This window comes from Electrophorus electricus, chromosome 7 (genome assembly GCF_013358815.1).
Source record: "Electrophorus electricus isolate fEleEle1 chromosome 7, fEleEle1.pri, whole genome shotgun sequence".
NCBI lineage: Eukaryota > Metazoa > Chordata > Actinopteri > Gymnotiformes > Gymnotidae > Electrophorus > Electrophorus electricus.
In genome coordinates, this window is record NC_049541.1 from 21661924 (window position 1) to 21686505 (window position 24582).

The 24582-nt window shown below is 46.6% G+C and overlaps 2 protein-coding genes across 8 annotated transcripts; one reads left to right on the plus strand and one right to left on the minus strand.

The window, feature by feature from the left end:
- Window positions 1–62: 62 nt before the first annotated feature.
- Window positions 63–17996, minus strand: rab3ip (RAB3A interacting protein (rabin3)). 5 transcript variants are annotated; one of them, XM_027007534.2, is made up of 12 exons: window positions 17637–17996; window positions 10297–10392; window positions 9813–10082; window positions 9397–9601; window positions 5945–6040; window positions 5031–5108; window positions 4369–4575; window positions 4095–4223; window positions 3379–3491; window positions 1601–1700; window positions 1183–1252; window positions 63–686 (listed from the first exon to the last, which is right to left on the minus strand). In XM_027007534.2, exons 3-12 carry the CDS (start codon window positions 10055–10057, stop codon window positions 604–606), a joined length of 1326 nt encoding a protein of 441 aa, XP_026863335.1. In that variant the 5' UTR covers window positions 10058–10082; window positions 10297–10392; window positions 17637–17996; the 3' UTR covers window positions 63–603. The 5 variants fall into 5 exon arrangements, with proteins under 5 accessions (XP_026863335.1, XP_026863337.1, XP_026863334.1 ...); XM_027007536.2 differs by lacking the exon at window positions 17637–17996 and adding an exon at window positions 14698–15043 and having other exon boundaries at window positions 63–683; XM_027007533.2 differs by lacking the exon at window positions 17637–17996 and adding an exon at window positions 14698–15032.
- Window positions 15946–24090, plus strand: LOC113575805 (bestrophin-3). 3 transcript variants are annotated; one of them, XM_027007530.2, is made up of 9 exons: window positions 15946–16248; window positions 16648–16742; window positions 18004–18237; window positions 19172–19320; window positions 20063–20140; window positions 21000–21152; window positions 21515–21595; window positions 22674–22825; window positions 22947–24090. In XM_027007530.2, exons 1-9 carry the CDS (start codon window positions 16097–16099, stop codon window positions 23680–23682), a joined length of 1830 nt encoding a protein of 609 aa, XP_026863331.2. In that variant the 5' UTR covers window positions 15946–16096; the 3' UTR covers window positions 23683–24090. The 3 variants fall into 3 exon arrangements, with proteins under 3 accessions (XP_026863331.2, XP_026863329.2, XP_026863332.2); XM_027007528.2 differs by having other exon boundaries at window positions 15947–16248; window positions 19172–19326; XM_027007531.2 differs by lacking the exon at window positions 16648–16742 and having other exon boundaries at window positions 16166–16248; window positions 19172–19326.
- Window positions 24091–24582: the final 492 nt, after the last annotated feature.

Here is a 24582-nt window from a genome sequence, read left to right on the forward strand (position 1 = left end):
GTGTATGTAACAGCAATAGAACAGTGCAGAGGAGTTTGACATGAAGACAAAGACTTGGCATATACTGTTGTTACAGAGGTATACAATTTTATTCAGTGTTCCAGAAAGGCACTAAAATCAACAGCGAGTAAGCTTGATCTGGGAGGAATTGTGGGGAAAAAACCCAAACAAAAACAAAACACCTGATAACATATACGGCACATTCCACACAAACACACGTCACGGCAACGCACTGTTATCTACACTTAGGATTAACTCAGAGCTCAAGAGAATGTTACTGGTGTGGTCTAGAATGTTCCTGGGTGAAAGGTTTCAAAGTCTTGAATGTTACTCCGAAACTAGCACAGACATTTTCTTCCTTCAGTCCCCAATTGTCGCACATAATGAAATCAAGTTAACATCAGTAGTGTATTGTATTATAGGACAGGGGCCACATATACCACAGGCTGATCACACACACACACACACACACACACACACACACACACACACACGCATGCACACGCTGAAGTGCCACGCAGCGGCGAGGTGATGAGGGGAAGAAAGAGCCGCTCCCTGCCGTCTCCCCTAGTCGCGGGTTGGGGGTCATGGGTCGCGTGCAGCTCACAGCTCGTCTCTGTAGTAGCCCAGCTTGGCCAGGGACATCTCCTTCCTCAGCTGTGTCACTTCCCAGAACATCTGCTCTGCTGCGTGGAAACACAAACACCCAGCACAGCTGTGTGAGCGAGCGCGGATCGAGACACGCACACCCAGCATTTGGCATTCACCATTTCTTGAAACAGCATTGTTATGTAAAAAAACGAAGAGAAGTTTCCCAAACACATCGGTGAGCCACAGGAAAGCTCATCCTCAGTACCAGATCTCCGTTTCTCCTTTAAAGCTTCAGTGCATTATCAAACTGCATACGGTAAAGCAGCTCAAATCTTTAAACGTCCACCAATAAGAGGGGCATCATTGACCGGCTGTTCACAGACTCTCATTTACCAGAATATTTTAATTACAGGGAGATTTTATTGTCACTGAAGCAGCATCACACACTGATCTGGCTGTAAAAAGTATATCATACAGCAGAAGTATGTGTGCGCATGTGTGTGCATAAATGAGAGAGAGTGAGAGTATGAGTAGGAGTGTGTGTGTGTGTGTGTGTGTGTGTGTGTGTGTGTGCGCGCGACATGTGCTTACCATCCTGCTGTTTGACCAGTCCTTGATGGATGTAGCGAATGTAGGTGAAGAAGTTACACACAGATGTGATCTAAGACACAGAGAACAAAACACACTCACTCCAACAACGGAGACGCAAAACGTGCCCAACACGGGCCACCTCTCTGGGCCCAGGGACGGGACTCCAAGAAGAGCTCAGTCATCTGTACTCGGGGGAACAATGGTTTGTGGCTTTGGGGATCAGTGAGGTGTAGTTTGGGGGATAAGTTAGTTTTAGGGAAAAGTCTTGTAACATCTACAGCGATGATGGAAAAGAAAGACCCGTTTTACAAACACAAACGTAAGTCTTCAGACAGATAATGTTACTGCTTTATAGCGAGTGGGTGCCACCAGACACACACGGCTTAGTGGGACCGTCTGAGTTTACGGTAACACTCACCCGATAGCGACAGAACGGGGACACATAGTAGTAGCTGCTGGAGTCTCCCAGTTTGATCCTGTGTTTGCAGGATTTAGTCTGACCACTGAGAGCACACTTCCTGCAGATGGGGAAAAGGTCATACAGGGACAGGCCTTACAAAGACAGCTTATACAAAGACAGGCCTTACAGAGACAGGCCTTACAGGGACAGGCCATACAGGGACAGGCCATACAGGGACAGGCCATACAGGGACAGGCCATACAAAGACAGGCCATACAAAGACAGGCCATACAAAGACAGGTCATACAGGGACAGGCCATACAAAGACAGGTCATACAGGGACAGGCCATACAAAGACAGGTCATACAGGGACAGGCCATACAAAGACAGGTCATACAGGGACAGGCCATACAAAGACAGGTCATACAGGGACAGGCCATACAAAGACAGGTCATACAGGGACAGGCCTTACAAAGACAGGTCATACAGGGACAGGCCTTACAAAGACAGGTCATACAGGGACAGGCCATACAAAGACAGGTCATACAGGGACAGGCCATACAAAGACAGGTCATACAGGGACAGGCCATACAAAGACAGGTCATACAGGGACAGGCCATACAAAGACAGGTCATACAGGGACAGGCCATACAAAGACAGGTCATACAGGGAGAGGCCTTACAAAGACAGGTCATACAGGGAGAGGCCTTACAAAGACAGGTCATACAGGGACAGGTCTTACAAAGACAGGTCATACAGGGACAGGTCATACAGGGACAGGTCATACAGGGACAGGTCATACAAAGACAGGTCATACAAAGACAGGCCATACAGGGACAGGCCATACAAAGACAGGTCATACAGGGAGAGGCCTTACAAAGACAGGTCATACAGGGAGAGGCCTTACAAAGACAGGTCATACAGGGACAGGTCTTTTTTACTTTTCAAATTCAAATCTAAACATCATCTTTAAAACTGTGTACCTGAAGGTAAAAGCAATTCAGCAAGGTATGCATGTATTTATTCTGCACATACACTACTAACACACAGCAACAAGCTAATCATATCTGCCTCTCAAATTCACACTCGTGTGGGAAGAAAGGAAAATCTAACTCTAATAAAAGTGTCCATGAGGAATGATGAAGGGACAGGAAGGCGAGCGCGAGAGCGAGTACAAGCGCAAGTGCAATGTTCACTTATGTGACTATTTCTGACCTGTCACTAGGGGGTGCCGATTTGAACGTGAAGAACATAACAGAGGAAAGAAAGAAATAAAGCAAGAGAAGAGAGGGGAAAACGCAGACAAGCGGCAGCCCGGCAAACACTAAACCACAGAGACGACTCAAGAGGAAGTTGATCACGTTTACACACGAGCACTAATAAGCTCCCACTCACGAGTGTCACACGACATCTGACCCACACAATGTGAAACCATGGCGACTGTGGCCTGGTGACGAGCCCTCTGCACTAGGAATCATCATTCTCCCTGTTCTTTAAAAGGCCAAAATGCTTCACTGAAAATGGGTCTCATCAAATCTGTAACTATATTCTTAAAAAAATACCCCACCTTGATATTTAAAGAATATGGACCAGAATGTGGGACAGAATAAGGGGCCAAACACAGATCAGTCTCACAGAAGAGAAAAAGCATTCAGGGGTATTAACCTGGTCCAACCCAGACCCACCTGGTCTGTTCATACACCTCAAATGCATTCCAGACTCACTCTGCATGCAGTTTATGTCATCAGATCACAAAAGTTAATGAAGTTTCCAAAGTGAGCCCTCCCTGTACTCACTTGGGTCCTCCACACTCCAGTGCAGAGGCCTTTACCACAGGCAGGGGCTGAAATCCCACCGGCTCCACACTCAGCGTGTTCTGCTCCACCGCCTCCAGGATGGCCGAGCCCAGCTACCGCCGCCAGGAAAAGACAAGATGAGGAACACCTGATTCCCAAGGGCCTCGCCTAGGCGCTTTAACCCTCACATGACTGAAGCTCCTTTTTTACTGATAAAAGCCTTTTCTTATATTACTGAACTACACCTGCTCTCGCCTCTCGGTCAGTTGTATGCAGTCAGAAGTTTACTGATGGTTACTTGTCTTGTTATTCCATTGTTCCCAGTGTCCTCTTTAATAAATGGCCTGTTTTATAAATTGACAGGTAACTTCTGAATATTTTGTGCATGTATATATAAAGACATGCATATTGGTTCTTTCTGAATTCATAAGCATTTGCATAAACAGTTTCAGGGGCATTTACTGTACATATGTATATTAAAACATTGGAAAAACTGCCGTGGTGACCAAGCAGGAAATACACGGCGGCAGTGTCTTGGTATAGCCACATGGGGGCAGTGCACATAGCTCTGCTCAACAGAATGTGTCAGGAAGCTCTAAAGTGAAACGTGTCACATTAGCCAAAGACATGCACAGCACATCTATTGATATTATGGGACACTTTCTTGCACACACACACACACACACACACACACACACACACACACACACACACACCTCACTCTTGCAGAAGGTGAGGCATGGGTAAATGTCCTCCCTGTAGATCCGGTCCAGGAAAGAGCAGCTCCTGTCTAAAGTAGGATCCTCTTTCCAGGCCTTAAACTCACTGAAGAGAAGGGAATCCACCTACACACACACGCGCGTGCGCACACACACACAGTCCCAGAGACACACACCACAAAGCAGCTACTTGAAATGGGAGTCAGTGGCTAATCACATAAGGGCTGTTATGTGTGTTGGGGGGCAGTGGGGGTGGTGAGGGGAATCGTGCCTCTCTGCTGTCGTGCCCGATGGTGTGCTGGGCGCCGAGCTCCTGTTGATGGCTACCCATCACCGCACTGCTGGTACTCTTGTTGCGTGTGTGGCCCTTTCTGAACGGGGCCTTGGAGCCCGACGGCAGCTCCTTGCATGGCGAGGTAGGGGACGTGGACAACACCAGCGTCTTCAGGGCCACAACCTCAGCCTGCATCACGTCGATCTGCCAGGAGGAAGGGAGACAGACAGGATGGAAGAGCTTCACGGTTGGGTTTGTCAGAGGATCAGTACCCAAGGGGCCTTTGTGACCTGGTCAGCATTTACTGACAGCGGCCAGTGTAAAGAATTTCTTGGTTTAAGTCTAAGTTTTAGTTTAAACTGAACAATGTACCCTAATGGATGGTACTACAGTCATTAACTATGCAAGTGTAAACACTCCTTGCTGTTGGCGATCTACTCGTCCAGTCTGCTGTCGCCTCAGTATGACTGGCAGGGGTCACATCAACACATATAATTCAACTTAACGTAACTCGGAAATGTTCGGGAAATCCTGCCAAAGAAAATCAGAAATGCCAACCAGATGAACCTGAAGAAAGTGCAGACGTGACTGTCCTGCTAAAACGGACAACCCAACAGTGCAACCCCAGCCGTGCTCCTGGTCTCCATACTGGTCCTCACCTTCCCAAGGGCTTCCTGTAGTTGCTTCTCCGCGGTGGCCTGCTTCAGGTTCGCCTCACGCACCATCTTGTGAGCCTCCTGTGGGTACAGAGTCCCATCAGAGCCCCGGATCGCAGCCCCTGATCACAGCCCCGGATCAGAGAGCTGGATCACAGCCCCGGATCAGAGAGCTGGATCACAGCCCCGGATCAACCCTGTGCCCCTCCCCCGTCCTCCACCCTAAGCACCGTAAGCAAGCGAAGCTACCTCAGAGCACTGCACAACAACAGGAACATGTTAGTAACACGCCTACCGACGGCAGCTAGGACGCAGAAGGACAGGGAGCAGGACAGGATGAGGAAGAACGTAAGGTTGGGGGGGGGGGGTCCATGAAGAAGACCCCCACGATAAAGACACACTGAAGAACTCAGAGACGGAGCTACTCGAGCAGACTCTCAGCACATCCACAGTGTCCATTACCACGATATCCACACACATGGGGCCAGAACATTCAGCTCTCCTTATTCCCCATCATACTCGTTGTTGTTTAAAGGACAGCGGCTTTGCTCACTCAGGTGCCACCGACACTACTGGTGTTGATGGCAAAGTCAAGCGAAGAGACACATTTGCTTTTGTTTTGTTTTTGCTGCATGCAGACATGGGAGTCAAAGCAGAAAAAAGACATCCAATTAGCATGGATTAGTAAATTAGTTCCATATTGTTGGTGGGGAAGTGTCTGATTAAGTAAAACCAACCACATTAAAGGCCAGTTACATCATCATTACACGCTGCAGATGTGCTGTGTTGCTAGCGACCGGCTCTGTGTCTGGCGTTCTTGTATGACGTCGTGTAAATGCCCATTAAACACACTAAAAGCACACTTGTGTTTGTATTGCCTTTTTGTACATGTAGAAACCAAACCCGTGGGAACCAACCTCGAACAGGCTGGCAGTCAGTTCCTCCAGCTCCTGCCCCAGCTGGTCCCTGACTTTAGAAAGTCTCTCACATTCCTCGTCTTTTAATTTTAGTTCCTTCAGGCAACATACAATAAACAAAAATGAACAAAAAGAAAACAAAATGAATGGATGAACAGAATGATTGAACAAAAACATGGGGGGGGGAGGGGTTGATGAAAACACACACAAATGAAAAGTACAAGCATGTGATCAAGCTACGTGCAGAAGAGCCCACAACACAAGGAAACCTCACTATTAACAAGTTTCTCTGCACAAGTGTGTCTGCTAAACAAACAGAAGAACTGTGGCACACAGACACAGTTCAGTGATTTATTCAGTGATTTAAGTACTGCAATCTACTGAAGAACTCCACACACTCCTGTGGCACTAATTCTGTGCTTTCACACACACTAAATTACAGGTTTGTCTGTAGAGAACTGTCTGCCCACACTTTCAGACACGTCTACAGATGCAGTGAAACACCACTAATACGCACGCAGGCTTGCACGTACACTTCTAGTAGTCAACAAATTTGACTATCACTTATTTCACCTTTGACTAAATACCAATAAAAAACAAGAATTATCCAAAACAATAAAAAACAAACATAAAAGCACCATAAAAGTCCAGGACACACCAGCAGCAGTTTGAGGGTCTTTTGATATCCAGAGTCACTTGGCCAACTTAGGGCTCAGAGCAGCTAACACCTGCAGCACTGCACGGACCACGTAGTTAAGATATACCTCATTAACGAGGAAGGAACCCGAATGAGGAGAACGCCCACTCTGGAGTTGGGTTAGGGTAAGGGTCAAGGTAAAGGTCAGTGAGAGGTCATTATGCGCAGGGCATCCAGGTTGCAGGCTACACTGGTGGGATCCATGTATGTGGTTTTGTAGGTCCAGAGAGTATGTATGTGTGTGTGTGTGTGTGTGTGTGTGTGCGCGCGCGCGTGTGAGTGTGTGTGCGCGTGCGTGAGTGTGTGTGCGCGTGCGTGAGGGCCTCCTTTGCATCCTCACACCCACACCACTTTCTCTGCTTCTCTCCCTCCCCCCCTCCCCTCCACATGCACTACAGATCACCCCCACACACACACAGACAGACACACAGTACAGATCCCTGACCCCCCAACCACACAGACACACACACACAGTACATTTCACCCCCACACAGTGCTGGACTACACAGCTGACATCTGCTCATTACGGTAATGGACACTTGAAACTGGACACTGGTGCTCACAACTGGGAGAAGCACAAACACCCACCCACACACACAGACACACACACACACACAATACAGATCAACCACACGCACCTCACAATACAGATCATCCCCCCCACAACACACACACACACACACACACACACACACATCACCCCTACACAACACAGATTTTTCAAGCCTCCCAAACAAAAGCACACATTACAGATCACCCCACCCCCCACCCCCCCCACACAATACAGATGTGTCAGAATGCAAGGCCATATTTAAACTTGAAAAAATGTCAGTTATTAAAAAGGCTTACGAGGGGATTCCCACACTGGATTTTTTTGTCTTAAATTCTGAGTTTGTCACATTTCTTAAACAGTTCATCTACATTTACATTTATGGCATTTAGCAGACGCATTTAGCAGAGCTACAAAAGTGCTTTGTCATTTACTCATAGAATACATCCTAGTACAGTACAGTAGGTCAGAGTACAATATACCAATGAACTAGAATATTGTAGAAATACAGCATCAATGCTGTGTAAAACACAATCTCAGGTAATTATAAAGGCAATAATAAACAATACCCTACAATAAGTACTAGAGTTATAGCTACTCAACATAGATGCAGGATCAGTGGTCATTTAAATATTTCACAAATAGATGGGTCTTCAGTCTGCATTTGAAGACTGCGAGGGACTCTGCTGTCTGGACAGCAAGTGGATGTTCATTCCACCACCTGGGAGTAGGACAGAGAATAGTCTCCATGCTTGTCTACGATGAGACTGGTCATTCAAGATGAGCCATACTTGACGTTTGAAGTTCTCAATATACGGATCGGGCTTTGACCACTAACCTCATATATGATGGGGCTGGTCCATTTTTGGCTTTGTAGGCAAGCATCAAGGTTTTAAATCTGATGTGTGCAGCTACTGGCAGCCAATGAGGGAGAGCAGCAGTGGAGTGATGTGTGGGAACTTCAGAAGTGGTGCGTGGGGTTGATTGATCAGCTATTGGGTAGGGCTGTGGCATGGCGGTCGATTAATCGGCCGACTGAATTGAGGAATGTATTTGGTTAATACATTTATTTAAAATAATTGTGTGTCTCGTGTTAATAGTAACAATTAATAGTAAATTGTTGAATTTATTTAGATGTACTGAATTTAATTAATGTGTACTGAACATGACAATACAGCTCAGCACACCCACAGACGTTCCAATTGAACATGAGACCTTTATAAAATCTGGACATATGATCTAATGCACTTGATCTGTAGATGCTAACACATATGCCAGTAACCATATAAACAAGTTAGAAAGAAGAGCGCAAAAAAACAAAACAGCAAAGAAACTTCCTCCTTCTTCCATCACTTACACATTTATCCTTCACTCCTGCGTACTGGGCCTCCCTGTAGAGGAGTTTCCTGATTGGTTAATACAGCAAGAACACACTGAAATCTTTCACTACCAAGCTGAATTAACTCGATGGGAATAAATGTCATCTTATTTCTTTTTGGTTTTAGTCTCAGGTTTTCTGAGGCCTACGGTCAGGTGAACACTTCCCGTTAATGACTGTTGTAGTGCAGCAGCTGTAGTGTCACACGTACCATGCGTCTGCGCACTCACACGGAGTGTGTGTGAAGACTCTGACACACAGTGTACAAGTACAAACACACGTGTTTGTCAGATCGTGCTGGTGTGGCTTCATGCCAGTTTCCTCCCTTTCAATAATGCACTTCAAGCACCTCCTTGTGGAGAAACTTCAACCAGCAGCTGGCTAAACGTGAGTGAGTGAGTGTTAACATAGCCATGAAGTTTATGAAAAGTTTAAGACGTTCTTGAAGCTCATGTGGCCACTTGGTCACTTTCAGGTCACTATTCTTGCTTACCTACTCCAGAAACAAGGATTCCATCACACACACAAGCAATGAAACGAGAGATTCATTCTCTACCTGTGAACTGTGAACATACAGGCACACACAAGTGCAGCTGAAACTACAGATGTGATGGTCAGCAGTAGAAGAGGAGAGGAGGGGAGGAGGTGTAGATGAGTAGGAGGAGAAGAGGAGTAGAGGAGGTGTGCAGGAGTACAGGAAGAGGAGAGGAGGTGTAGATGAGTAGGAGGAGGAGAGGAGGTGTGGAGGAGTACAGGAAGAGGAGAAGAGGTGTAGAGGAGTAGAGGAGGTGTAGAGGAGTAGAGGAGGAAGAGGTCCAAGGTCTTACCCGCTGTGCTTTGGCGAGCTCCTCTCTCAGCCTCTCATAGCCTTTCTCTCTCACTTCCATGACAGAGGGACTCCTGAGCCGTGATAGGCTGTCTGTGCTCAGAGCCAACGGATCCTCTCCCTCATCACCCAATGGGGCACCATCCTCAACTGACCCCGCCTCATGAGAGGCGGCGCCTGAGGAAACTGCCTCCAGTCCCGGAACACTGTGGAATAAACCCCCCCACACACACACACACACACACACACACACACACACACACACACACACACAGCCATTGATGCTGTGTTATCTGCTCCTGATGAGAGTCCACTCTCTGAACACAACAGTATTTCATCTGGTCGCACATCATCAGGTGTGGACATTTCCCTCAGGCGTATGTCAGAGGTCTGCTGGCAGAATACACCTGTTCTTACCTGCCATTGTGAGGGTCCTCGTTGGCTAGGTGACGGGGGGCCGGGTACACTGGCTGGGTGGGCAACTGGTCAGCATAGAGAGCATTGGGAGGGCAGGGGGTAGAGGTCAGGGAGTGGGTACGGTATAAGGAGCTCGGTGGCGCGGCCGGTTTTGCTGGTCGGGGCTCGGCGATGCCATGCAGGTCCGGAGTGGTGGGTGACGCCAGATTGACCTCATGAAAACCTTCGAGGGGTTCACTGGCCATAGCCTCAGAGTCATAACACGCTGATCTGACACAGGACAAGAAACAGGTGGACTTAGGACCACTTCAGGTGGACACAGAGACGCCCCGTGGAGCCTCTGGCCAGCACATTGCTGCTGGACATGCTAACATAGACCAACATCTGACACACGGGTTACCAAGACAACCACACACTGCACTTTACTAAACTGGGCTGATCCATGGCCCATCACAACAGACAGCATCAGACAGACAGCGCGTACCATTCTGATGGGTGGGTGTGGAATGTGGGAGACATGGTTCAGCAATGCAGGGGGAGGAATTGAAACCCCATCGACATCTGTTCCTGGATTCCACTCCTAGACACAAGAACACGCAGAAAGCCGAAGGCAGATGAGCACGGACATAAAAGCTACATTCCCGAGACTCACAAAAAAACAAAGCAGCGGAACTAATGTGAGAAATAAAAGATTGTCTGATGTACAGCTCCATCACACCACTAAAAAAACAGAAACTTTCCCTTCAAACTCATGATTTACTTTCAATGCTGTCAGCATTAAACATTCAAATAAGGACAGCAGGTGGGTGTGTTTCAGCGCACAGGCGACACACATTCTGAAGCCACAGTCACACCCTTTTCATATATCTTTTCATTCCAAAGGTTACGCCGACTAACGTTGGATGACAGCACCTAAGAGCCTGTAAATGGCTGCTATGGTAACAGGCAGGACTTTGGCTGGGTGCCAGTCCCACCCTCTGACACCACAGCTAAAGCTGTTGACAGAGGAGACACGTTACCACACCAACCACACTCAGCGTCCATGTGTTTGGAAACGGCAATTTAAAAAACAACCTCAGTATAGTCTAACCAGTTTCTCCATGTATGCAAAACCAGTTCAGGCAGCACCACAGAGAACCAATGCAAATGCTTACTCGTGATTTTTTTCCCCTTTCGGCTCTTCCGAGTCGATTTTCCCGCCTGTCACACATAGAAACTGTTATGAAAACCCGCAGTGAACAACATCCTGAATTTAAAAACGTAATTAAAAGGCCAGCAGAGAGGCATCCTCAAATGTCAGAGAGTACTGAAAATATATGAGGTTCGGCAGACGAATAGTGTCAGCGCTGAGGGGACTGGCTGAACAATGGGCCCTACCCTTCATTTATGTGCGTATTATATAAGGGAGTATTAAGCGAGTCAGTATTATTTAACTATTTTTAAGTAGGGATTTAAGTGCATATTATTTAAGTGTGTATTTATGTCAGTATTATTTAAGTCAGTGTTTAAGTGTGGGGAGACAGCGAGGGGAGAGAGTGTCAAGGCAAGTGCAGGAATGCTGAATCATCACCAGCACAGAGATCCCATCAAACAGGCCCGCCCCCTGCACGCATTCCCCATACAGCGGTCTGCAGACGATGAAGCCAAACCTTGCATGCAACAGCAAAGTCAGTGCTGCATCACGTCCAGCAGAGATCTCACTGCATCCTGTATGGATCACAGCCGTCACCAGTTAAAAAAAACACTGCATCCCTAAAAATGGTAGGAAACATACTCTCAGCTTGGCTGAGGGACTTGTGAAAACACGGTCTAATCCACCGGCATGGGTATGATGGGCCTCAGCAGAAAGGAGGTGAAAGCACTAACGTTTTGACAGACATGATTCCTGGGTACAAGGTAATTATCATGTTTTCATAATCGAAAACCAGTACAAAGCAAAACAAACCACAAAACTCTGAATTTAGCAGAGTTCAATGTTCTAATACTTTAATAACACCACAGCCACACACACAAAGATTTCTGAGAAGAGACACAAACAGTAGACTGGATGGTAGAGGTGAACATAAAAACACAATAGTTTCATATAAATGAGAACAATTAAGGCATTTCACTTAAATGTCACATAAGCACCAAAAAATGTAAGACAACTACTGTATAATTTGAAATTTAGAAACTTTCTAAATAAGCCAAACTCTGAACGAACGTTGGGAGTAATTTAGATGGGAAGGACAGTGGAGACCAGGTGGCAGGTGACAACATCCTTCAACCTGGAATGAATTATTGATCTGTTTAAGAGGATTATTTCCACTCACCACTTCAAGATTAGAACTCACTAGGAAACACTGAGAAAATGTGTTGCAAAACTAAACCTGATAAACAAACAAAAACAAACAAACGTGCTCATCCTTCCTTAGACAGTAAATCATTCGCACAGGCGTATAGAGAGAGCACACGAGTCCAAGCCCATGACCACAACGATCCCAAGTGCCGGTTGGTCTCCTGAAGCCCAGATAAAGACAAGCTCGATTCATTGCTAGGGCCCAACCATACCAGTCCTCACCTCCTTCTGACAAAGAACAACGTTCTTATTAGTGTAACTTTCAGGTAGCAGAAGTGTAACCCTATCTACATATGCATGTGCATGCGGGGGTGCACAGACACACACACACACACACACATACACATACACACACACACATACACACACACACATACATACACACACACACATACACACACACACATACACACACACACATACACACACACACATACACACACACACATACACACACACACATACACACACACACATACATACACATACACACACACACACACACACATACACACACAAGTCTTCACAGTCTAGGTCTGAAAACACTCCACTCTTTACAATTCTAAAGATTAAAAACACACTTGCAGTAAGAATGCAGGAGTTGTTGGTTGTTGGACCTCTTACATGAGATGTGATCAGCTGTGATCCAGGGCAAGGCTTACTGATCTTGAGACCATCAGAATCAAGGATCTGACGTTTCCAGCGGCAAAGCATTGCCAGTTGTTGCTACGGTAGCAATGAAATTAGGAAACTTAAGGATAAAGAAAATCACTGATTGGATTTTAAAAAACAGTGTGGAATTAAAGTAACCAGTCCTCTGGCTAGTGCTGGCGTGAAACTGCTTTGGTTTCACGTCCTGGAATTTCAGAAGCACTGTTGAACCACAGATGAAGGACCTCTGTCCGAAATGCCTCGTTTCTATGGAAACACTGCGTGGTTCATCGCAACTTTGACTACCGCTGCATCTTTTACTACAGTGCACTCACTCCCTGGAAGCTGAGTCCATACGTCATAAACTGCCAACACAGCACTGCTGAGGGTTTTTCCTCTAATGGCTATGCCAGATTAACTTCAGTGGGCAAAGTCTGTAGTTTAGTGTTATCAAACAGTCCCTTACTGCAGCTAAAGAAGAACTCAAACCTTAAATGAGACTGCACAGGTTGACCCATGCTTTCGAGGACAGGGGTCGGAGTCAGGGGACTGCCCCTACCCCAGCTGACCAATGGTGTGGAGGATGGGGCCGGAGTCAGGAGACCTCCCCTTCCACAGCTGGCCAATGAGTGTGATGGGAGTCAGGAGACAGCCATTTCCAAAATCACCTTCCATGTGCTGTGGTTGCTGGAACTGTGATCAGCAATTTTCTCCATAAAGTGAAAAACTGGTCACTTTTGTGTTTGGATGAAATGCCACAGCTCAGTCCCCCACATGACCAGGAACACCAGTAGAGAACAGACACTGGGACAGAGCTGCACAGAGCTCCCGTGTTCACCACAAAGATGGGTCGGGTGTCGTCCTGCTCCAAAGATCTGATCTCACTTGAGAGCCGTTCAACACAGCATACAAAACAGCAGCGACTTCTGATATTAGTTTGTTTAGTTACTAAACAATATTTAATTAAGATGTAAAGATTAGATATTAGAAATATTGGATATATAAATAAGATATAAATATATTAGTTTTATGCAAGTTTAACATCACATGCAATGTCAATCATTTTAAATAATATAATTTAAGCATATCATAGTTATGTGGTTAGCTAACTAAATATGGAGGAACAGTTTTGTTCAGCGAAAGCTAAATTAAAATAAAGACTAAAAACTAACTGCACAGGAAGCCTTACACAGGACAGCAGTTCCCAGCAGTCCCCGTGGGCGGAGATTCCCAACCAGTAACCCAACAAGACGCCCGTGTAGGCCTGTGGGCATGTCCCGTTTACGAGGACCCATCTAGGGTTAGAGGCCGGCCTCCTGAAGCACACAGCAGAGACACTTAACAACACGTTACGAATAGGCGCTTTGCCCAGACACGGCCCGTGTGTGTGACAGGTTCACCGACCCAGCTGCTAAGACGATACCGTGGCGGCACACGTAGTACCCCATCAGTGACAGCAATGCCGTGTCGGAACCAAAGGCACTGCGCTAGCTCGCTGCTTAGGTAGCTAAGGGTCCCAGCGACTAGATGACCTACTGTTAAGTCTGCACAATTCTGCTACGTAGCCACCGTGCAGACGAACAGGGAAGGGTGATGCGCTATTGCGCCACCCATGCACCTAACGCATATCCCACGACGTACCCGTTCTAGCACAGGGCGACGTTCACAATTAATACATCAATTAATAACTTCACAACCACCTCTAAAAACCCGCTGAATTAAAACCACATTAACAGTCGTGTGCAATATCCCCAACCCTGCGTGCAGGCAGCTCGCCACGTAGCTAGACGCACAACGACACCGGGAAGGCGCAGGTGCATCCGCCCGGCCGGACGGCCGGCAAGAACGACGCAGGCCAGGGAGCGCGCGCTTAACCTACTCCACGGATCGGCATACCTTCCAGACGGGAGGGCGCGCAGCCTTTAATTCTCCTTTCAAAACACCACAATTCAGTCGATAAAAATATATACAGAAATATCCGTTAATCCGTTCTCTCCTGTCCTCCGTGGATCATCCGCCTTCGAGGTACACAAGCCTCCGGAGGGTAGCAGTCACTACGAGGATGATCGACCCAGATACGCGCGGTCCACGCTACCACTTCCGTCGCACACCTGCTCCTTTCTTCTCTTCTCTTCTCTTCTCGGCGCGCGCGCGCGTGCATGGGCGAGAACCGCTCCAGCGTGCACGCGCAGTTCACCAGTATGGCCGGGAGTGTGTAGTTTTTAAAGTCACATCCCCGACAGTAGTACAATTAATCTACTGATTAAACGCATTAAAGAAAGCAATTACAGAATGATGAAGGAATCCAATAAACGGTTGGTCCTGTGTTGCGTAACCACTGGAGACTTTATTCACCATGCAACAGCGCCATCGTGTGCCTACACCCGTTATGGAGGTGCAAACGGAGGCGCAAGCTCACGTCCCACCGGCCGCTCGGACTACCAAGGTGCTACTGGGACAAAAACTGTGGACCTAAACACGAAGATGCACACTGTGCACGTTTGCCGTTTAAAGCATCTCAGCTGAACAGACTTATGCTTATAGCAGCTGTTCGTATTAAACTGGCGAGTAAATTAGTCTGCGTTTGGAGCGTAAAATCCCCACCTACATTTATTAGAAAGATTCAGCATATTCTAACAAACAGATAGGAACTGTTGTAGTGTGGCTGGGATCTACAGCCCTCTGTTGCCATTTTGGTTAGCCATTCATCATTGGTCTATATATATATATATATATATATATATATATATATATATATATATATATATATATATATATATATATATATATATATATATAAAATGGGTCTCTCTCTCTCTCTCTCTCTCTCTCTCTCTCTCTCTCTCTCTCTCTCTCTCTCTCTATATATATATATATATATATATATATATATATATATATAGAGGAATCTATCTAGTTGTTGCCACTGCACTGCATGGGCGCAAAACCCTCAGGTGAGTGGAAGTGTGTTGAGAATGGAGGGTTATAACTGCATGTCGCAACATGCTGAAAGTTTCCATCTGAGTGCGTAATCAGAGAGATAAATTTAACTCTGGCAGCACGAGCATTGCTTAGTCTATTGCGCGCGTGCTCACAGAAGCGCATCTTTCAGTCTGACGGGTTTCTAAATTTGGCAAACAGGTTTGCTCTCGACTCGCTTCCCAAATAACCGCGTGGTCCCGGGGTATTTCTGGTACAGGATGTCCTCACTGCGCCGTGGACGTTTGGACAAATCAAACGTCCTTCCCCGAGCCCTGAGCGATCCTGCACGCACACCAACTAGGACTCTCCTAAAATGACTGTTACGTACTCCAGCAAAGTCGCCAACGCCACCTTCTTCGGGTTCCACCGATTATTACTGCGATGGAAAGGAAGTATTTACAAACTCCTTTACCGGGAGTTTGTGGTTTTTGCGCTACTGTACAGCATGCTCAGCCTCGTATACAGGTAACGCCTACAGACTACGTTAATGATATTCCCCTAGACGCACAAGTCCCACCAGTATGAGTAATTACCAGACTGGTGAAAGGTGAACTTGGGCTGTTCCTCAAGCTGCCGGTTACGCTCACAGTGGTTTTAAGATGCCAGGTTAGATGTTGGAGCTCCTTGTTTCGGAACTGTATTAATTTGTATTATATTCTGTTCTGATTTGATCTTGTAAATAGAAGTGGCACATAAGAACCAAGACACACACACACACAAACAAAGAAAGGAAGGAGGCCTTTGTAGGGTTTTGGTGTCGTGTGTGGCACATGCGCACTCTGATGGCATCTCAGTGAGATGGTGCATGAGTCGCATCCTGCGCTTGCGCGCGCGTCTCTGATGGCACTTCTCTGGCGTGTCTAGATGGGCGCTCGCCGATCCCCAGAAGAGACTCTTTGAGAAGTTGTCCCTGTACTGTGACAAATACGCCGAACAAATCCCTGTCACCTTTGTCCTTGGTAAGGGGGACGTTCGCCGTTTTTGCTGTGTGAGATTTATGATGCCTGCCTGCTGTAGAGACGTTATCAGACGGACACTGGTCATCTGGTGCTGGCACAGAGCTTTGGGAAGTTTTGGAAACAAGTTAAAGATAATGGTTTCCATCGCCTTCACAAACAAATAACGATAGAAACAGATGGTCATCAGAAGGAAGGTCTACTATGCCATAAGCAGGAGACTATGACTAACGCACATGTCCTGTATGTCTGCAGAGTGACAGAAGACTGAATGTTAAGACAGTAATCCGTTTTTCCCGCTGAGGGCAGAAACTCTAACGCTTGGTCGTGCAGAGGCAGAGCACCGCCGTCACGTTTCTTTGCGTGGTGTAGCCCATTAATAGGCCTCCATGCTGTCCTGGAGGAACACGTGTAGCTGTCTCAGATCAGGGCTCAGTGGTGTTCTCTCATCATCACTGTCCCACTGCAGTCTAATAACTGTGAATTGCTCACTATAAAGTCCATCCGCAGTAAAAACCCAACCCACACATCGTGGGCTGTAGGTATGTAAGTGACTTATGTATGGCACGGTTGAATGTCTCCAGATTGCCATATGCTAATTGTAACACACTACGAGACAGATTATTGAACGTTTACTGAAATGAATTATTGAATCGGCTGTAAACATCAGTGAAATAATTTACTGTCTGACCGATACCGATTTGTCATAACGTGGGTTTGAATCTTTGACTATGCACAAGTGTAGTAAGTTTTTAAATGTCCTGACTAGTAGAGCTTTATTTTGACCTGTCATGCACATATTTACACACGTCCAAAACCATCCATCATCTGTAACTCTCGGGTAGATAATCTATAAAATCTATAATCTATAAACATGCGCCCCCCGTGCGTGATCACCTTAATGAGTACGGGTTAGTTCGCGGCGCGCGGTTTCCCCCTGGTGGCGGCACGCTGGCGTTGCAGGCGGCAGGTTAACTCTTCTTTAAAAATTCCTTTGTAATCATTTGTCTGTAGATAACATGGCGTACTGTTCTTTTAGTCAGTTTTAATAATTAATAAGCAATTCAGAGGTTGTTGATGATTGTTTCCTCTTGCAAGACTTTCTCCATGTTTCGGTGTCTTAATGTCTGTGGATTTGTTTTTTCCAATAAAACCTCCCATATATTCATGCCAGACCGATTATCACACGCCAGCTTCTGTAAACGTCCGATGGTCTCGTGCTTTTCTTCTTGGGCCTAGTCTCTGCTGTCTCTGCCCCCCGCAGGCTTCTACGTCACTCTGGTGGTGAATCACTGGTGGAATAAGTTCATGAACATGCCGTGGCCGGACCGGCTCATGGTACTCATCTCGAGCCGCGTACACGGCCAGGACGAGCAGGGTCGGCTGCTGAGGCGCACGCTGATGCGCTACGTCAACCTCATATCGCTGCTCGTCTTCCGCTCCATCAGCACTGCCGTCTGCAAGCGCTTCCCCACCATCGACCACGTGGTGGAGGCAGGTGAGCGGAAGCCGCGCCTGGCGACAGCACCGCCATCTAGAACCTTCCAGGAAAGCGCGTTAGGACTATGCACTTGCACACTGACACTGGTACAAGCTTGTCCTTTGATGTTAATAAGAATTCGGTGTGTTGTCCTTGGTAACGCACCGTTTTTGTTTGTTTTTTCACCGAAACGTATCCGAGTTAAAATCGTGACCTCTAGACCACTGTAGCGCACTGACCGGTAATTCAGTGACTTGCTAGTGTTCCCGCGATTATCTGATCTGATCCGATCCAGTAGATCCGAGGGCTAAACTCTGAAGCACGACTGTCTCGTGACGCTGTGGCATGAGCCGAAGAAGCGGAGTCTCTGAAGATGACAGGAAGTGGATGGGTCAGTCCCGTCTCGCGGAAAAACGCGCGCGCGTGTCCTCCACGTTCCATTTCAGCAAAGCCAACGAGCGAGTTTGGCTTTGGATTCTGAATGTGTCCCAAGGTTCCTAACAAAGCAAAATCACCACAGAAAATGTCACCCCTGAAAATTCACGAAAATAAAACAAATGTGGTTATGACGAGAAAATGGATCCTTATAATGAATATTATTTTGATTCCATTGTGCATTTATGTGGTTTCTGTTTCATAGTTCAGATTATATTTGACTTGAAATAATTAGCTAAAATCCTTCAATTCCACCTTGTTAAAACATAGTTGTGTCATGGTGCTTTTATTACCTTAGCGAAAAGCATCCTGTGTAGAGAGTGTTTGTGTGTGAACTTAGATAGACATCCTTGAGTAGAGTTGTCTGTGCATAAGATGTACAGATGGGTCTGATAGCTACAGAGTCAACATAACAAACACTTCAGATGTACAGTTGTGTCTGATTGCGACATAGTAAAAATTCTCTATCATTGAGTCAGATTGTGAGGAGATTTTTGCTGTCTGACTCTTCTCTCAGGATTCATGACACCAGAGGAGAGGAAAGTTTTTGAGAACCTCAACTCTCCACACTTCAAATCCTGGATCCCAGCGGTGTGGTTCACCAACCTGGCATCCAAGGCGCGGGAGGAGGGCCGTATCCAGGACAACGTGGACCTCCAGGCCATTGTCAGTGTAAGACTCTACCGCCACCTTCCAAAGCTCCCTTACAGTCACAGTTATTATAAATCTACAGATTCTAAATCTTGTGCTGCCATATCTTTGTTTGGTTTTCACTCTGTCTGAAAGGGCTTTGTCATTAGGAGGTAATGAAAAACACACTGATGGCAAACAGGTCTCCGCCTGGCCGTATTGTACTTAATTTAAAGTTTATACAGATTCAGCAGTGCTGCAGTGATCCGTTTGCGCTGCGGTAATGAGAGTCAGATTGAATCGTGAATTTCAGCTGTGCTACAGCACCTTAACGACTGTGCTGTTCAAACACAGACTGCTTTCCAAGAGCGTGACTGTTCCTGTCCCAGAGTTGATCAAACCTCGTGGAAGGTTCACATGTGGCTCAGACATCCCGAGGAGATTCTACCCGATGACGCATCGCTCGGAGTATCTGAGAGGGTCTCAGCAGGTGTCGTGAGGGAACTGTGAGCCAGATTAATGTCAGTCAGGTTGAGATGGGAGGAATGTGTTGACCCTTGATGGCCTAAAGTCAGATGAGTAGTGAACAATCTGAAGTGTTATTTCAGGAAGGAGATGTCAGCACTTTAACATTAGCCTGGAATATGAGTAGATGCAACTACTTGTCTGACTGATTGATTGTGTGTGTATGTGTATGTGTGTGTGTGTGTGTGTGTGTGTGTGTGTGTGTGTGTGTGTGTGTGTGTGTGTGTGTGTGTGTGTGTGTGCATGCGTTCAGGAGCTGAACAGGTACAGGACAGGGTGTACCACTTTATTTTTATATGACTGGGTTGGGATCCCCCTAGTCTACACCCAGGTGAGGGTTTCTCTCTCTCTCTCTCTCTTGCTCGCTCTCTCTCTCTCTCTCTCTCACTCACACACACACACACACACACACACACACACACACACACACAAACACACATTGTCCTGTCCTGTGCAACATTATACCTCATTATCGTTGTTCAGCATCAGTCAGAGAGAGATGTTGGGAGGCGTGGTACTACATTTGGTCTCCGGCACAGGTGTTGGCCCCGCCCCCAACATTCACCCCAGACGCTGATTGGCTTACGTTGCAACAACATATTCACCTGCTTTCTTTAAGAAATGGATCAGAAGTTGCCTGCCATCTGTTTGCTCTCTCTCTCCCTATTTCCACTTAGTTTCTGAAATCCTGATTTTGACTTAATTTTAACCTGGTCTGTAATAGTAATGACATGATAAAACTGTGTGTAGGGGGATCATTTTGAGGTTGGGGGGGGAGAACTTAAAGGAAACAACATGCAGATAAACAGAACCTTTCATGGAAGACAGTTCTGTTTAGTTCAGCTCAGTTCAGTTTAGTCCAGTTCAGTTTAGCTTTATTGGTTTAATCTTATTCATTTACAGTATCACCAGATCAGTATTATCAGTATTATAAAAAATAAATAAATAAATAACATGAATGAACCTTTGCAATATTAAGGAAATTAAGATCTATCTATCTATCTATCTATCTATCTATCTATCTATCTATCTATCTATCTATCTATCTATCTATCTATCTATCTCTATCTATCTATCTATCTATCTATCTATCTATCTATCTATCTATCTATCTATCTATCTATCTATCTATCTCTCTCTCTCTCTCTCTCTCTCTCTCTCTCTCTCTCTCTCTCTCTCTCTCTCACTAGGTTGTAACCCTGGCTGTCTACACATTCTTCTCAGCCTGCATCATTGGTCGACAGTTTTTGGACCCCACCCAGGAGTACCCAGGTCACGAGGTCGACCTCTACGTGCCAATCTTCACCCTGCTGCAGTTTTTCTTCTATTCTGGTTGGCTGAAGGTCTGAAAGCACACATGTCATTGGTTCATTCATACTCTGTTGTAGTTAGATAAAGAAAGACTGAGAAGTTATGAGTGGTTAAGTAGATGTCTGATTAGTATTAGTGTGTCTGGGATCAACCTTTGCTGGACAACCTTTGTTCTGAGGGGACCTTATCTAAGACACTATTTACACAGACACACACACACACACACACACACACACACACACACACACACACACACATATGCCTACCTAAAAATACTGTGCACGCAGAAATGACATATTAAAACTGTGACATCATCAGCAGGGTAAATGTATACCGTGTATCTCGCATGCTCTGATCTACACATGCCTTCGGTTAAAGCATCTGTCTGTGTCAGGTGGCAGAGCAACTCATAAATCCATTTGGGGAAGATGATGATGACTTTGAATCCAACTGGTGCATCGATAGAAACCTGCAGGTTAGTCGTGATGGCAGACATGTGAATGGACGATGGCTCGCTGAGGTATTAATGTGTCTCGGACAGTAGCAGAGTTGCAGCGTAGAGTTGTGCTTTGTCACAGAGACTGGTGTCCAGTGGCTTTGATCTGTGTCTGTGTTCGCACACAGCCAGCAGTAGATGTCTGTTAGCGTGTACAGAGCTGGCATGTTCCTCCTACATCAGCCTCGTAGGCAGGGTGTTGTTAGCATTCGCCTCGCAGGCAGGGTGAAGTTAGCATCAGATCTAACCAAAGCCTTTAACCAGCCATCATATTTGGTCCAGTACTGTATAAGCGCTGTACGTTCAGGCCATGTTGTGAAGGGCTGGTGTGAGTGTGAGTGTGTATCTGTCGCTGTAAGTGATGTTCTGAAGGGCTGATGTGAGTGTATCTGTGTCGCTGTAAGTGATGTTCTGAAGGGCTGGTGTGAGTGTAAGTGTGTTTGTGTCGCTGTAAGTGATGTTCTGAAGGGCTGGTGTGAGTGTGTATCTGTCGCTGTAAGTGGTGTTCTGAAGGGCTGGTGTGAGTGTATCTGTGTCGCTGTAAGTGATGTTCTGAAGGGCTGGTGTGAGTGTAAGTGTGTTTGTGTCGCTGTAAGTGATGTTCTGAAGGGCTGGTGTGAGTGTGTATCTGTCGCTGTAAGTGGTGTTCTGAAGGGCTGGTGTGAGTGTATCTGTGTCGCTGTAAGTGATGTTCTGAAGGGCTGGTGTGAGTGTAAGTGTGTTTGTGTCGCTGTAAGTGATGTTCTGAAGGGCTGGTGTGAGTGTGTATCTGTCGCTGTAAGTGGTGTTCTGAAGGGCTGGTGTGAGTGTATCTGTGTCGCTGTAAGTGATGTTCTGAAGGGCTGGTGTGAGTGTAAGTGTGTTTGTGTCGCTGTAAGTGGTGTTCTGAAGGGCTGGTGTGAGTGTGTATCTGTCGCTGTAAGTGGTGTTCTGAAGGGCTGGTGTGAGTGTATCTGTGTCGCTGTAAGTGATGTTCTGAAGGGCTGGTGTGAGTGTATCTGTGTCGCTGTAAGTTATGTTCTGAAGGGCTGGTGTGAGTTTGTCTGTGTTGCTGTAGGTGTCGATGATGGCCGTAGATGACATGCATATGAATCTGCCCCCCATGACTAAAGATATTTACTGGAATGAGCCTGACGTGCGCCCCCCCTACACGCTGGCTGCTGCCGATTACTGCATTCCGTCTTTCCTGGGCTCCACTACTGACATGGGGTGAGCTAGAGGATCACACACACACACACACATGCACACGCAGACACACAGAGTGGCCATGCACACAAACACACACACACTGCACCCTATCACAGATAGACTCCTGATGTTTGTCTTGTAGGCTCTCTGAGTTACTGCAGGGTGAGGATATCAGTACCCAGGAGCTGGGTCACTCGGGCTCAGTTCTGGCCAACATGCGTCGCCTGCTGAGCGTACAAGAGCCGCTGGACCTGCACGCACGGCCGTCTCTCAAACGCCACAACAGCGCCATCTCCAGCTTCTTCTCCTTCGTCCCGGACCAACACCCCCACCACAGGCCGGAAGTGGGTGTGGCAACCCATGCCCACGCCTCGCCCCCTGTGCTGAACTCGCTGTCCACGGTGCAGGAGGTTCAGAGTGTCGACGCTTCCAACTCAGACACGCACTCGACTTCTCATGCCAGCGTCCAGATGGAGGTGGTTTGTGAAGCCGACCTCCACGAGCTCAGCACCAGCTCAGCTGCGGAGCCGGATGCTCCGGACGAGCTCCACAGTGGAGAGGAGGCGACCTGTGCAGATAGCCAGTCAGGAACGGACGCCAGGAAGCTGCGTAGCGGGTCGCCGGCCCACAGGATGAGGAGGAGGGAGCTGTCCTTTCAGCTGTCCAGACAGAGCTCCAGGAGCTCCAGGAGCTCCAGGAGGAGTCCATCCAGCCCCAGAGCCCTGCTACAAAACAAAGCTTTCCTTCCAGTGCTGATTTCACCTTGCAGGAGTCCCCAGCAGGAAACGCTGCCGTCTGCCCCCTGCACCACGCCACAAGCCCCTGCTCCTCTAGAGCCGAGGTGTGGAGAGGAACAGCAACACAACCACCAAAACTGAACACTGCTTTCTAGAGAGCTTTAGCTTTGGTTTGGTTCAGCTTGTGGTTCAGGGATATCAGGTTGGAGCTAAACTCCTATGACTGTGACACTAGCACTAAGGTATTTATATGAACCGAGGTTTACCCTCACATTGGTTCCTACTTTAACAACAGTAGGAACGTTAATAGTGAAACCTTGCTGTTCTTATGTAAGAGATCCTGTAGTTATCAGTTCCTGGCATTATTTGCGAGTATGTTGTGTGAACGTCTCATGCATCCTGTTCCTCAGTCCCAAGGGATGTCTGTAGTCAGGTCAGTGTGCTACACCTCAGTAGAGTACTGCTTTTAAGTGTATTTCCAACAGGTACATTTTTAATGAATCAAAAAATGTATGTATGAGAAATACACAAATAAATGTATCAAAATAATCTGTGATTTTTTTTTTACTTTTTATTTAATTAACATCAAATCAGTTGATTGCTTCAGCATTGCAAAGGTAAAATGTGGGAAAAAATGTAATCTTCAGTTTCTTATTCAGCCCTAAAAACTACTGAATGTTCCTTTGTATTGAATCCTAAAGCCAGTTCTTTAAAGGAAGACCTCTGCTGTATGTGTGTCCAGTTATGTTTACAGCTAACAGAGCAGGTGTGTTCTTTTGTTAGTGCAATATGGACATCTGTTATCAGTGTAGTTGATCTGTGTGGTGAGAATGTCAATACCACTCCACTCAACACACCACTACAGAATCTGGCTCCATCTAGATTAAGTATAATTACATTTGATGAACTAAATTAATAAATTGGATTATAGGTACAGTCCTGACGACTGGAATTCCTTATAGAAATACTGTAACAACTCCAGGACCTCGATCCATTATTCATTAAAGGTAAGGAGGGGACAGTGTTAAAGTGGACTTAGAC